Raw genomic sequence first — 14692 nt, 5'->3', positions numbered from 1 at the left:
TTTGGTCAAGTTGTGCCACAAACTTCTCTTCTCCCCAATCCTATTCAATACTTCCTCATTAGTTATGTCATCTACCCATCTAATCTTCAGCATTCTTCTGTAGCTCCACACTTCGAAAGCTTCTATTCTCTTCTTGTCCAAACTATTTATCGTCCATGTTTCACTTCCATACATGGCTACACTCCATACAAATACTTTCAGAAATGACTTCCTGACACTTAAATCTATACTCGATGTTAACAAATTTCTCTTCTTCAGAAACTCTTTCCTTGCCATTGCCAGTCTACATTTTATATCCTCTCTACTTCGACCATCATCAGTTATTTTGCTCCCGAAATAGAAAAACTCCTTTACTACTTCAAATGTCTCATTTCCTAATCTAATTCCCTCAGCATCACCCGACTTAATTCGACTACATTCCATTATCCTCGTTTTGCTTTTGTTGATGTTCATCTTATATCCTCCTCTCAAGACACTGTCCATTCCGTTCTACTGCTCTTCCAAGTCCTTTGCTGTCCCTGATAGAATTACAATATCATCGGCGAACCTCAAAGCTTTTATTTCTTCTCCATGGATTTTAATACCTACTCCGAATTTTTCTTTTGTTTCCTTTACTGCTTGCTCAATATACAGATTGAATAACATCGGGGAGAGGCTACAGCCCTGTCTCACTCCCTTCCCAACCACTGCTTCCCTTTCATGTCCCTCGACTCTTATAACTGCCATCTGGTTTCTGTACAAATTGTAAATAGCCTTTCGCTCCCTGTATTTTACCCCTGCCACCTTCAGAATTTGAAAGAGAGTATTCCAGTCAACATTTTCAAAAGCTTTCTCTAAGTCTGCAAATGCTAGAAACGTAGGTTTGCCTTTCCTTAATCTTTCTTCTAAGATACGTCGTAAGGTCAGTGCTGCCTCAAGTGTTCCAGTATTTCTACGGAATCCAAACTGATCTTCCCCGAGGTCGGCTTCTACTACTTTTTCCATTCGTCTGTAAAGAATTCGTGTTAGTATTTTGCAGCTGTGGCTTATTAAACTAATTGTACGGTAATTTTCACATCTGTCAACACCTGCTTTCCTTGGGATTGGAATTATTATATTCTTCTTGAAGTCTGAGGGTATTTCGCCTGTCTCATACATCTTGCTCACCAGTTGGTAGAGTTTTGTCAGGATTGGCTCTCCCAAGGCCGTCAGTAGTTCTAATGGAATGTTGTCTACTCCCAGGGCCTTGTTTTGACTCAGATCTTTCAGTGCTCTGTCAGACTATTCCCGCAGTATCGTATCTCCCATTTCATGTTCATCTACATCCTCTTCCATTTCCATAATATTGTCCTCAAGTACATCGCCCTTGTATAGACCCTCTATATACTCCTTCCACCTTTCTGCTTTCCCTTCTTTGCTTAGAACTGGGTTTCCATCTGAGCTCTTGATGTTCATACAAGTAGTTCTCTTATCTCCAAAGGTCTCTTTAATTATCCTGTAGGCAGTATCTATCTTACACCTAGTGAGATAAGCCTCTACATCCCTACATTTGTCCTCTAGCCATCCCTCCTTAGCCATTTTGCACTTCCTGTCGATCTCATTTTTGAGACGTTTGTATTCCTTTTTGCCTGCTTCATTTACTGCATTTTTATATTTTCTCCTTTCATCAATTAAAATCAATATTTCTTCTGTTACCCAAGGATTTCTACTAGCCCTCGTCTTTTTATCTACTTGATCCTCTGCTGCCTTCACTACTTCATCCCTCAAAGCTACCCATTCTTCTTCTTCCGTATTTCTTTCCCCCATTCCTGTCAATTGTTCCCTTATGCTCTCCCTGAAACTCTGTACAACCGCTGGTTCTTTCAGTTTATCCAGATCCCATCTCCTTAAATTCCCACCTTTTTGCAGTTTCTCCAGTTTTAATCTACAGGTCATAACCAATAGATTGTGGTCAGAGTCCACATCTGCCCCTGGAAATGTCTTACAATTTAAAACCGGGTTCCTAAATCTCTGTCTTACCATTATATAATCTATCTGATACCTTTTAGTATCTCCAGATTTCTTTCAAGTATACAACCTTCTTAAATACTTAGCCGTTACAATTACGAATGACTTACTGGTACTACACCTAAGATAATGTTGTGGGGAAAGCGAACCAAACAAAGTCATTGTAAAACTGGGTTGTTTTGTAAATCAGTCTTGTGCAATTCACAATTAACTTATTTTTGTATTGGGTAGACACAAAGAACTAATTGTGTTTGCATAAGGCTGATTTTCAAAACAACCCAATTTTTAAATCGCAAACACGGAAGAACATCATTATGAGCTTCAAACCTTAGTAAAGTGAGTGTAGTCATTGCAATTCGTCTTGTAATATCTAATATAGTACTTTGTACTTTCCAAGTAGAAAAACTCATTTACTTGTATTAATACTTTATTTTCTATCTTAAAGTTTGTTTTACTTGTCTCTTCGACTATCTGGCTCCATCATTTTAGTCTCTGTATTCATTTTCAGTTTGTGGTTCTCAGACAAAATTTTTCGCTTATAGTTCAAGTCCTTTTCAGAATCTGCTATAATTACCATAGCATGAGCAAAACAAATACAATGTGTTAGTTTACCATTAATTTTGATCCCCTTAAATGGCTCTTTTTAGTACTTGTATTGCACTCTCTGTGAACAAATTAAGTAAATGTTGTGAGAGAGAACAAAACTGTAGGACACTTTTTCTTACCCTAGCCTTTCTTCTGATTACGTCGATATCTATTTCCACATTCTGTTTTTTTTTTTTTTTTTGGTGGAGTGAGATTCAGTCTTTTATGTGACCAGCGTGATATGGTTTTATTCACTTTTCCAGAGAGTACTTTACAGCCCACTCTACCAAATATTTTCTTTAATTTATGGAATTGGAAGTGTTTTACGTTTTCCTGTTCTTTCTTAGATCACTCACAGTGCCATTCCCTAGCTGAAATTGCCAAGGTTGTATAACTTGAACAAAAATTGCCATATGCCTTCTGAGGTGTGGTAACTGTTTTACTTTTTATAAATCGTCTTGTAGCGTTCCAGATTCATAACAGACACACGCAAATTTATGTAACTGTTCCTTTGCCTTATCTCCAGCTTTCTTTAATAACTCAGCAGGAATCTTATCTGTTCCAGTTGACTTGTTTTTGTTCAGATTGTTTAAAACATTAATGAATTTTTATCTGGCAATAAGCTGGTTCTATGGATTCATTTTACACTTCTTTCATTGTGCTTAATATGATGTGATACATCTCTCGCATCTTCTCCGTAATATAGTTCCCAGCAGGAGTCAATTAAATCTACTGGTGTGGTGTCAGAAGCCCCGTCTTTACGTGCTCCCATCACACTGGCTGCGAAGCTCATAAAAATGGTGGAGATGACGCCAGATCGTTTGTAGTGGCACTTAGTACGCGCGTGTTTCGGTCAGTTCCTATAACGTCCTATTTGCTTTCAGTTTGGCAGAGTTTCTTGACGAAAATTTAATCTTTCATGAGCATTATATCTACAGATCACGCGAGTAAACAATGCATTCCCCAACCTCATGGTCGGGTTTCAGATAGCGGCAAAATTTTCCCTTCATTAGCAAACCAATTTTTTAAACTGGAGTTATATTCTGTGGTTATTGTATGACTGTTAAGCCTTCCTCTGCAACTAAGTACGCAAGGAAGTTGAGAACCGCGAGTGGGTCACGGTGAAATTCCGAGCATCGAGAGGGAATGAGACGAAGAGGGTGCGTACGTCTTCTTGAGAGGAATTGAAGAGGTTGCTGAATGAGAAGTACCGATTCCAGTATCTGGAAAACTGACAACGGCTTGGAGAAATGATGTGCTTACCTCAAGCACCTCCCTACTTCAATCAAGTGACGCCATATGGAGGAGGATGACGCAGTGAGTGGTCAGCACGTCGTGATCCTCTGGGCTCATTGCGAAGTTACTCCTTGCAGCCCATGTCTCTCGTATGGGCCTGAGGTTTCCTGGAAGTTCATCTGGAAGTGCGATAACCCCGTTGGTTTACTCTTCCGAATCCAACAGAGGAGAAAGGTTTCAGTGATGTAAGAAGAGACAGCCGGGGTTGCAAACTAAAACGGATGTTTATTTTATCGGTGACCGGTTTCGAGCTATGCCCATTCTCGAACAAACCAATGTTTACCAAGTAAAATGTTCGTCCAAAATAGCAGTAAATACAGAGGGTACGAATATGTATGGTCCCAACTAATGTTCGTTAACGAATCATTAAAACATTAGTTGGAACCATACACACACGAGTATGTACCCATTTGATTGTCTGCTATTTTGGACGGACATTTTACTTCGCAAACATTGGTTGGTTTGAGAGTGGACATACACAGAATCCTGTCACCGACTAAATAAACATCCTTTTTAGTTACAACTCCGGCTGTCTCATTTCGCTTCATAGTCTAAAATACGTTACTGTCTTACATTACCCAGCACGCTGGAGTTACCCAAAAGATGTGCAGCCTGGTTGTGTGACATGGGTTACCCAAAGGTTTTCGTGTTGGTATCCCTCAACGATCAGTCTGGATTTACGAAAGGTAAAGGCATCAAAGAGGCATTCTGATGCTGCAGTTGATAATGCAAGCAAGACTAGAAAAAAGTAAAGACACGTTAATGGGATTTATCGACCTGGAAAAAGCGTTCAGCAATGTCAGATGGTGCATGATGTTGGAGATTCTAGGGGTAAACTGTAGGGAAATACGGATAACATACAACATGTACACGAACCGGCCGGCACTTGAAATACTAACGTTCACTTAGGTGAGACAGGCAGTCGGTCCAACCATTCTCGGTCCGACGACAAACCAACCCACCGACAAGGTAACTTACGCTCCACTTGCCCAGCACACAACTGGGAGTTCAATACAAATGTAAAAGGCATGGACGCCCACAACCAAGCATACACTATGCTGTCGATCTACCCACTGCCTGACAGCGACAACACGGTGAGGAAAGGGCACTGCCTAAATTTACGTCATTGGCCAGGGCAGGTAACCGGAACGTTAACGGCCACAAGGCAGAAAATTCCGCTGGTGCACTTCAATTGCAAATAACCAAATACAGTTAGACTCCACCGGACTGAAGCTAAACCTTCGCCAACTCGAACACAAACGTTGTCGGTCGCGGTAATGTTCCAACAGCCAACAACGAGAACCAAACGGTACAATGTGAATCCAAACTCAACTTTCGTGTCCAGGGTCGGTGAGCTACGGACCTCATAGAAATGGGAACAGCCCCACACATTCTGACACGGTGTGGGCCCGGCCAAACCACACCCCGCGGAATATTCCTCGCTGCTCCACCCCAACCGACCGACTCCTTACACACCAGCATGGAGATAGCACTAAAATAACTGAGCAGTCGAGATCACAAGCTACCCATAATTTCACAAACACTAGGACGAAGAACGCAACCAATGCTAAAAGCAGTGACCGAGCAATGACACTGCCGAACCACGAGTTGAGACACACACCGGCAGCCCATAAGCGAACGGTGATCAACCAAGGCCGTCCCCAGTTCAAGTCATGTGTGCCGGCGATGGCCGGGCGAGTCATGGCTACCCAAGCCCCGTCCCAACTCTACGACTGCCAGGTCCGAACTGCACTGCAGACGCGTTCGAACTGGCTGGCAGATCCGAACTCCCTCCCAACACACGACAATCAGGAAGTAATAGCAGTTAGCAAAGATAATACGCCAGGGCTTATGTCGATAAGCGCAGCTGCTGCCGCTCACGGGCCGGCAAGGCGGCAACTTAGTGGCACCAGTAATTGAAATCCACAAAACGAGGTGGTCGTACAGTGAAAAATAAGATGTCAAATGAGATATGGCACGAACACGAGCGACGCACATCTCAATAATTATAGTGAAAGCTGTCCGTAGAAAAGACACCGAACACCTAGTGGAAGTGTGAACATTAGTAGAAAGATGCCAGAGGAATACGAAAACCACAGAAAATACTGGGCTATTCATAAGTACCTCCGTGATTTCAGAAGACGACTGCCCGAAAACTACAAGAGATGCAGAAAAGCGAAACGTATCGGTGGATAGCCCACCTCTCCAACATTTTAACTCACTTTACAGATGTCCGGCACCGTTTGTGAGGTCGCAAATGTCAATACGTCATTGAAGCGGCAGACACAAACTGTCTCTGATGGCCTGACAGAAGTGCGCTTTGGACATCTCTTAGCTGAGGTGCCTAGCAGCAAGAGCGAACTATTCGGATGTGACAGTATGGATGAGATGACTCGTCTACATGTTCTGACATCTCTGCCTCCAGTACGACTACACCACGGCGCGTATCACGAATTTAAACTTGCCGGGATGAGCTATCTACCGAAATGTGTTGTTTTTCTATACGTCTTGTAGATTTTGTACAGTCCTCATCTCAACTCACGGAGCTACTCGTGAATAACCTTCTACTGTTTGTCGAAGTTTTCGGCGAACATGCTCTTGGGAAAACACAGTGTATCGAGTGGTTCAGAAAATTGAAAAGTGGTGATTTTGACGTGAGAAACGACGAGCGCGGGAAACCACCGAAATAGTTCGAAGAGAACGAATTGCATGCCTTACTGGATGAAGATGACACTCGAACTCAAGAGGAACTCGCGGAAAAATTGAATGGGACGCAGAAAGCCGTTTCTCTTCGGTTGAAAGCTATGGAAAATGTGCAGGAAGTAGGAAAATGCGATCCGGATGAACTGAATGAAAGACAGCAAGCAAATCGAAAGACAAATTGCGAATTGCTGCCCGCAATGATGAAAAATGGATATATTTTGAGAACCCTAAGCGACGTAAATAGTGGTTGAATCCAGGAAAACCACCGACATCCACTGCAAGACCAAATCGCTTGGGAAAGAATACAATGCTCTGGGATTAGAAGAATGCCGTCTATTATTAGATGCTAAAACCTGGTGAAACCGTTACCACTGATCGCTACCAACAGCAAATGGTCCATTTAAATCGAGCATTACGTGATAAACGATTGGAATATGGGAAAAAAACAACACAAACTCATACCTGTATTGCTCCATGATAACGGCCGATCACACACAGAAAAACTGGTCAGGGAAACGATCGAGGCGTTCAGTTGGGAAATACTAGGGCATGTCACTTATTCTCCAAACATGGCTCCGTCCGATTATCATCTACACTCCTGGAAATGGAAAAAAGAACACATTGACACCGGTGTGTCAGACCCACCATACTTGCTCCGGACACTGCGAGAGGGCTGTACAAGCAATGATCACACGCACGGCACAGCGGACACACCAGGAACCGCGGTGTTGGCCGTCGAATGGCGCTAGCTGCGCAGCATTTGTGCACCGCCGCCGTCAGTGTCAGCCAGTTTGCCGTGGCATACGGAGCTCCATCGCAGTCTTTAACACTGGTAGCATGCCGCGACAGCGTGGACGTGAACCGTATGTGCAGTTGACGGACTTTGAGCGAGGGCGTATAGTGGGCATGCGGGAGGCCGGGTGGACGTACCGCCGAATTGCTCAACACGTGGGGCGTGAGGTCTCCACAGTACATCGATGTTGTCGCCAGTGGTCGGCGGAAGGTGCACGTGCCCGTCGACCTGGGACCGGACCGCAGCGACGCACGGATGCACGCCAAGACCGTAGGATCCTACGCAGTGCCGTAGGAGACCGCACCGCCACTTCCCAGCAAATTAGGGACACTGTTGCTCCTGGGGTATCGGCGAGGACCATTCGCAACCGTCTCCATGAAGCTGGACTACGGTCCCACACACCGTTAGGCCGTCTTCCGCTCACGCCCCAACATCGTGCAGCCCGCCTCCAGTGGTGTCGCGACAGGCGTGAATGGAGGGACGAATGGAGACGTCTCGTCTTCAGCGACGAGAGTCGCTTCTGCCTTGATGCCAATGACGGTCGTATGCGATTTTGGCGCCGTGCAGGTGAGCGCCACAATCAGGACTGCATACAACCGAGGCACACAGGGCCAACACCCGGCATCATGGTTTGGGGAGCGATCTCCTACACTGGCCGTACACCTCTGGTGATCGTCGAGGGGACACTGAATAGTGCACGGTACATCCAAACCGTCATCGAACCCATCGTTCTACCATTCCTAGACCGGCAAGGGAACTTGCTGTTCCAACAGGACAATGTACGTCCGCATGTATCCCGTGCCACCCGACGTGCTCTAGAAGGTGTAAGTCAACTACCCTGGCCAGCAAGATCTCCGGATGTGTCCGCCATTGAGCATGTTTGGGACTGGACGAGGCGTCGTCTCACGCGGTCTGCACGTCCAGCACGAACGCTGGTCCAACTGAGGCGCCAGGTGGAAATGGCATGGCAAGCCGTTCCACAGGACTACATCCAGCATCTCTACGATCGTCTCCATGGGAGAATAGCAGCCTGCATTGCTGTGAAAGGTGGATATACACTGTACTAGTGCCGACATTGTGCATGCTCTGTTGCCTGTGCCTATGTGCCTGTGGTTCTGTCAGTGTGATCATGTGATGTATCTGACCCCAGGAATGTGTCAATAAAGTTTCCCCTTCCTGGGACAATGAATTCACGGTGTTCTTATTTCAATTTCCAGGAGTGTATTTGCATCACTGGGAAACGCTCTCGCTGAATGACGCTTTAATTCGTATAAAAATGTATTAAATGGCCCGCTGACTGGTTCGCTTCAAAAAAAGAACTGTTCTTTTTGGCGTGGAATTCATAGCCTGCCGGAGGGGTGTGAGAAATGTATAAATAACAATGAAAATTATTTTGAATAAAATATTGTTTATCCATTTCAAGCAGACATGCAATTATATACATTTCGTAAAGTTGCATGCCCACTTATCAAACACAGTTGTCCATAATTTTTATTTTATGAAAGTAACAGGCCTCGGAACTAGGGAACAGACGCAGCATGGTAGGTGAAAAGAATGTACAATGCTAAATTTAAGGAGGAAAGCACTTTCAAAGGGTTTGAAAAATTGTATTTATTTCTTCACGAGCTACACAGATACTTAGGGAAAGATTACAGTGTTTGTCTCACAGCACTAATTAAATTAACTTAAAAGTGGAGGGGTAACAATTTTTTATGTGGAAATACATTAAACAGATGATGAGGAAAATAAGATAAAAATACAACTTAAATCTAGTAATTGCAACGAAAACGTAAGTTAAGAAAGGTGAAAACGAAAATGTGTCTTGTCATTTACTAAACTGGTATTTTGATCCAAGTGTTTGACGATTTCCAGTACTTTCAGTAGCGTCATCTTCCTCCTTTTGTTACCAAAATGTGAAATTTCACGTTCTACGTCATAACAATGAATCGTTGTCACCTGAAGATGACCTAACAAGCCGAAAGCCGGTTCGTGACAAATAATTATGATTTTGTAGACCTTTAGGAAATGGTTTGCTATTTAATAGCCGGCCGCGGTGGTCTCGCGGTTCTAGGCGCGCAGTCCGGAACCGTGCGACTGCTACGGTCGCAGGTTCGAATCCTGCCTCGGGCATGGATGTATGTGATGTCCTTAGGTTAGTTAGGTTTAAGTAGTTCTAAGTTCTAGGGGACTGCTGACCACAGCAGTTGAGTCCCATAGTGCTCAGAGCCATTTGAATCATTTTGCTATTTAATATTACTATCATGTTGGCCAGGCTCAAAGGAAATATTCTGTTCGTGTACCTTGCTTCACTTTTTGTACATCCAGAAAGTACATTTTCTACGTAAAAATATAAAGTGCTTGCCGCGCGAGGCAGCCGCGTGGTCTTGGGCATCTTGCCCCGGTTCGCGCGGCTCCCCCTGTCGGAGGATCGATTCCTCCCTGGGGCATGGGTGTGTGAGTTGCCCTTAACGTAAGTTATTTTAAGTTAGATTAAGTAGGGTGTAATCCTAAGGACCCATGACCACAGCAGTTTGGTCCCACAGGAACTTACAACAAATTTAAAAATAAATAAATAAATAAACTGTTTTTTTCTTGCATACATCATATAGTGTAGAATAACTGGAATGTTATCATTGACGGATACTTAGTTCAGGAATGGTATAGGCAGATTCATGTAGTTATGGTACCGGGTAACTTTCACTTGACATCCCTTCACAAAATTCGCTAGTTGAAGACCTACATATCAGACAGCTTATACGATTCAGCAAAGCAAGGAGGGGTGCCCTTTTGGCAAATGATAATATTGCCAGAATGAAGTGTGCACCGATATGAAACTTTCTTGCAGATTGAAACCGTGCTAGTGAACGAGGAGTTAACGTGAGACCTTTGCCTTTCGTGGGCAAGTGCTCTACCAACTTAGCTACTCCAGCGCGACTCACGACCCGTCCTCCCAGCTTTACATCCGCCAGTGCCTCATCTCCTACCTTTCAAACTTCACGTAACTTCTCCTGCGAAACCTACGGGACTAGCACTCCTGGAAGAAAGAATATTGCAGAGAAATGGCTTAGCCAGAGCCTGATGTATGTCTATTGGCAGACTTCCACAACGTTCTTTCTTCCAGAAGTGGTAGTCCCGAAAGTTTCGTAGGATAACTTCTGTGAAGTGTGGAGATAGTAAATCAGTTACTGGCGGAAGTAAAGCTGTGAGAACGGATCGTAAGTTGTGCTTGGGTAGTCCAGTTTGTAGAGCACGTGCCCTCGAAAGACAAATGCATCGAGTTCGAGTCTCATACAGTCATAATCTGCCAGGAAGTTTCAACAGTAATATTGATCCGTAAATCTAGAGTAATGAGCATACTTAGAACCTTGCTAACCATCTGGCCATACAATGGTCACGGAGGTGCAACACAAGCATTATTGTTGTCCTGTTGTGGACGGGCGCCAATGGATACCACGAGTGCGACAGGAAAACTCGTCAGTTTGATCTTACCAGTTTAGTTGAACGAGGAAGGGTTCAGAGATATGACAAAGGCGTTGTTGTTGTCCTGCTGTGGATAAGAATATGGTGAAAGGACTCCATCAGACACTACAAGCCGGCCGCTGTGGCCCAGCGGTTGTAGGTGCATCAGTCTGGCACCACGCGGCTGCTACAGTCGCAGGTTGGAATCCTGCTTCGGGCATGGATGTGTGTGATGTTCTCAGGTTAGTTAGGGTTAAGTACTTCTAAGCATAAGGGACTGATGACCAAAGATGTTAAGCCCCATAGTGCTTAGAGCCGTTTTTGAAGACACTACAAGCATATCAGACAACACCATCAGTTGATCATCCCAGTCCAGTGCCAATAACCCGGAGTAAGTCCACAGATCGATCACAAATGTATTTGGATTTTGATAACTAACTTCCCCCGCCCCCCCCCCCCCCCCCCCCCTGTCACACAGTTGTCACGGAAGAGCAACGCTTGCGTTGTTGATTGTACTGGTGTGGACAGGTTTGCAGCGAAAGTGCGACAGGGACGTGACAAATGTGTTAGTCTTTCAGTTTGATATCATATCCAGGTAGATCGAGACGGGCTTCATCCGATAATCCAGACTGTAGGACTATAGACTGACCTTCATGAGCAGCATTTGGATCGAACCGGCAATTCGCCACCTTCAGTAGCCACAGAGATGTAACATGGCCATTGCTGCTGTCGTGGTGTGGACAAGACTGTGGTGAAAGGGTATTAAAACAGCACAAGTCTGGCTGGCAACCCCGTCAGTTTGATCTTCCCAGTCGACGGAGTAAGGTTTCATGTCTATTATCCAGATTATAGGTCCACAGATCATTTCTCTAAAACGTCCTTTGGATTTGGCTAACCATCTTCCCCCAAGAGCGCTCACAGAGGAGTAACGTGCTTTGTTGTACTGCTATAGATAGGTTTGCTATAAGTGGGCGCCAGTGGGCCTCACAAGTGTGATTGGACCATCAATTTGATTTCCCAGTCTGGTAGACGGAGGAGGGCTTCAGCGTATAAAATCCAAACTGCAGGACTGTAGACCGATCTTTGCGAGCAGTGTTTTGATCTAACTGTCCATCTGCCCCTCCAGTAGTCACAGAAATGTAACACAGGTACTCGTCAAGCATTGTTGTCGTGGTGTGGACAGGTTCGTGGTGGAAGGGCAGCGGCGGGCGTGACAAGGGCGGCGGCCTGGTGTCGTCGGTGGTGAAGTCGGTGCTGGCGCTGCTGGGCGCCAAGCTGGTGCTGAAGGTGCCACTGCTGCTGCTCAAGCTGCTGATCGCGCCCGTGCTGCTGCTGGCGCCGCTGCTCTCCGTGCTGGTGCCCGTCTACATCGCCACCACCACCACCACCACCACCACCACAACCACTACTACCACGACCACTACTACCACGACCACCACGGCCGCCACTGTCAGGCGGCGGAAGGGCAAACTGGGCGAAAGAGACCAGCAGCCGGAAGAGCCGGTGCCGACCACGGAGGCGCCTGCCATGCTGAACGTGACGCAGGCCGTGCCCGAACCGGCCAGGCCCTGGGGCTGTGGCCTCAGCGTTGCCTGTCAGCTGGGCGTCGCCTGGGGTTTCCAGGGCTACCAGATGATGTGAGTCTCTGTCTGTCCAGCTCTCCGCCTACACTCAACAAGCTATTCAAATGGCTCTGAGCACTATGGAATAGCTACAACTTAGAACTAGTTAAACCTAACTAACCTAAGGACATCACACACATCCATGCCCGAGGCAGGATTCGAACCTGCCACCGTAGCGGTCGCGCGGTTCCAGAATGTAGCGCCTAGAACCGCTCGGTCACTCTGGCCGGCGACAAGCCATTATAACACCTAATGTGAAGGGTGCTTGCTACAAGAGAATCGCTACCCAGTTCCTTCTGTGAATGTCGTACAGGAAGAAAAGACTCTCTGTACCCCTTTTGCTTCTTTTTCTTCCTAAGAGTTTTCTACACTTTGCAGCGCCTCTCGCGTCCAAATTCTCATCTATTTGTATTTTTACAGTCCTAGTGTTGCCTAGCTCTGTCCTGCATTGGACACTACACTCCATTTGTTTCAGTATAGCCCAGATCCTGTCACAGTGCCATAATTCAGGAAACCGTTCTTCCTCTGCCATTCGTCTAAAATGTCCATACCATGTTAGGTGATTGTTCCCAATTGTGTTTTCAGTATCCTTGATAGCTCCACTCTGTTCTCGTCACACTTCACCTCTTATTTTCTCTCTTCTTGTTACTTCACAACTTCGTCTCCTCAGCTTCATTTCCATTGCTTTTCATTTCTTCTGATTGGCCATGGAGACTTCCGCCAGTTCAGCACCACACAGAACAATGCTCTCAATATAGTTTTGTATATCTTTCTTTCCAAGTTTTTAATGTATTTTTGTTCCAAACAGTGGAATGTATCTGCCTAATTGCCACCTTTACCTTCCCTACTGCCGGCCGCGGTGGCCGTGCGGTTCTGGCGCTGCAGTCCGGAACCGCGGGGCTGCTACGGTCGCAGGCTCGAATCCTGCCTCGGGCATGGGTGTGTGTGATGTCCTTAGGTTAGTTAGGTTTAAGTAGTTCTAAGTTCTAGGGGACTTATGACCTAAGATGTTGAGTCCCATAGTGCTCAGAGCCATTAGCCTTCCCTACTCTGAGCTTTATTTTCTCGTAGCTTCCGTCCCTGCCCAAAACGATATCCCTAAATATTTGTATGGTCGACTACGCTTTAGCCATAAAAGATCCCTTCCTATATCTCAGATAAACAAGTATTTAGTCTTTGTGGAGTTTATTCTCGTACTCCACTACTCACACCCTTCCTTAAGCTATTTAACACATACTATATACCTTCTTCTTCCTCAGCGAAAACTGTCCGATCGTCGACGTTATTTAGGGAGAACAGGTGTCACAACCTATTCTACTTCCCATATTTTTACTCTCCATTTCCAATTTTTCAGTCCTTCATTCAAAAACGTTTTGAAGAGGGTGGGCGCTAAGCAGCGTCTGTCCATTGCTAAACTTACATTTATGTGACAGTAACTTCCCAACTTTAACACAAGTATTATCTGAATACAGCTTTCTAATGGCGTGTTTAGAACATATATGAATATTCTTATTATTCATTGCTTCCCACGTAATAGAAAGTAGTACACTGTAATAGGCATTTTGCGAGTCTGTGAAGACCGCGTGTCTAGAAGTTATGTCACATTTTCTTGTCAGTCACCTGTGTAATGTTGCAAATATTATCAGTGCAAGAACTACCTGTATGTTCCACTTCCTCAATATTTCTCTCAGTTCTAGTTTTAAGAATCTTACCATATGATCTCGATACAGAACTGTGATGTCTCGATATTTTGCGCAGTCAGCCCTGCTTTCGTGTTTATATATGTTTGTGATGAACCCTTCTTTAAAGTCGGCCGGAGTGGCCTAGCGGTTCTAGGCGCTGCAGTCTGGAACCGCGCGACCGCTATGGTCGCAGGTTCGAATCCTGCCTCGGGCATGGATGCGTGTGATGTCCTTAGTTAGGTTTAAGTAGTTCTAAGTTCAAGGGGACTGATGACCTCAGAAGTTAAGTTCCATAGAGCTCAGAGCCATTTTGAACCTTCTTGAAACTCGTCAGAGATTCCCCGTCGACTAAGAAAGAAATTAAGTAGCTTAGTGAAATATTCAAACAATACATTTGGTCCGGTCTTCAACAAATCCATATAAATAGCGCCAGGTCCTTTTCACTGTGGCCGCCGTTGGAGTTAGAAAATGAAAATGAAAGATGCACTCCTGCGTCGAAACCTAACACCGTTGAGGTCGAACAAATCAGTAGTTAACCAATTAATCTTGACAGAAAACAAAGCAGA

General features: G+C 45.1%; 1 protein-coding gene across 1 annotated transcript in view; it reads left to right on the top strand.

The window, feature by feature from the left end:
- Nucleotides 1–14692, top strand: part of LOC126335206 (uncharacterized) — a 33809-nt gene that overhangs the window by 13873 nt on the left and 5244 nt on the right. Inside the window, exon 2 of the mRNA XM_049998218.1 lies at nucleotides 12006–12459. Within this exon, the coding sequence (XP_049854175.1) occupies nucleotides 12006–12459 (454 nt within the window). The remainder of the gene's footprint in view (nucleotides 1–12005; nucleotides 12460–14692) is intronic.

This window comes from Schistocerca gregaria, chromosome 2, assembly GCF_023897955.1.
Source record: "Schistocerca gregaria isolate iqSchGreg1 chromosome 2, iqSchGreg1.2, whole genome shotgun sequence".
NCBI lineage: Eukaryota > Metazoa > Arthropoda > Insecta > Orthoptera > Acrididae > Schistocerca > Schistocerca gregaria.
This window is presented reverse-complemented; position numbering and strand designations above follow the sequence as displayed.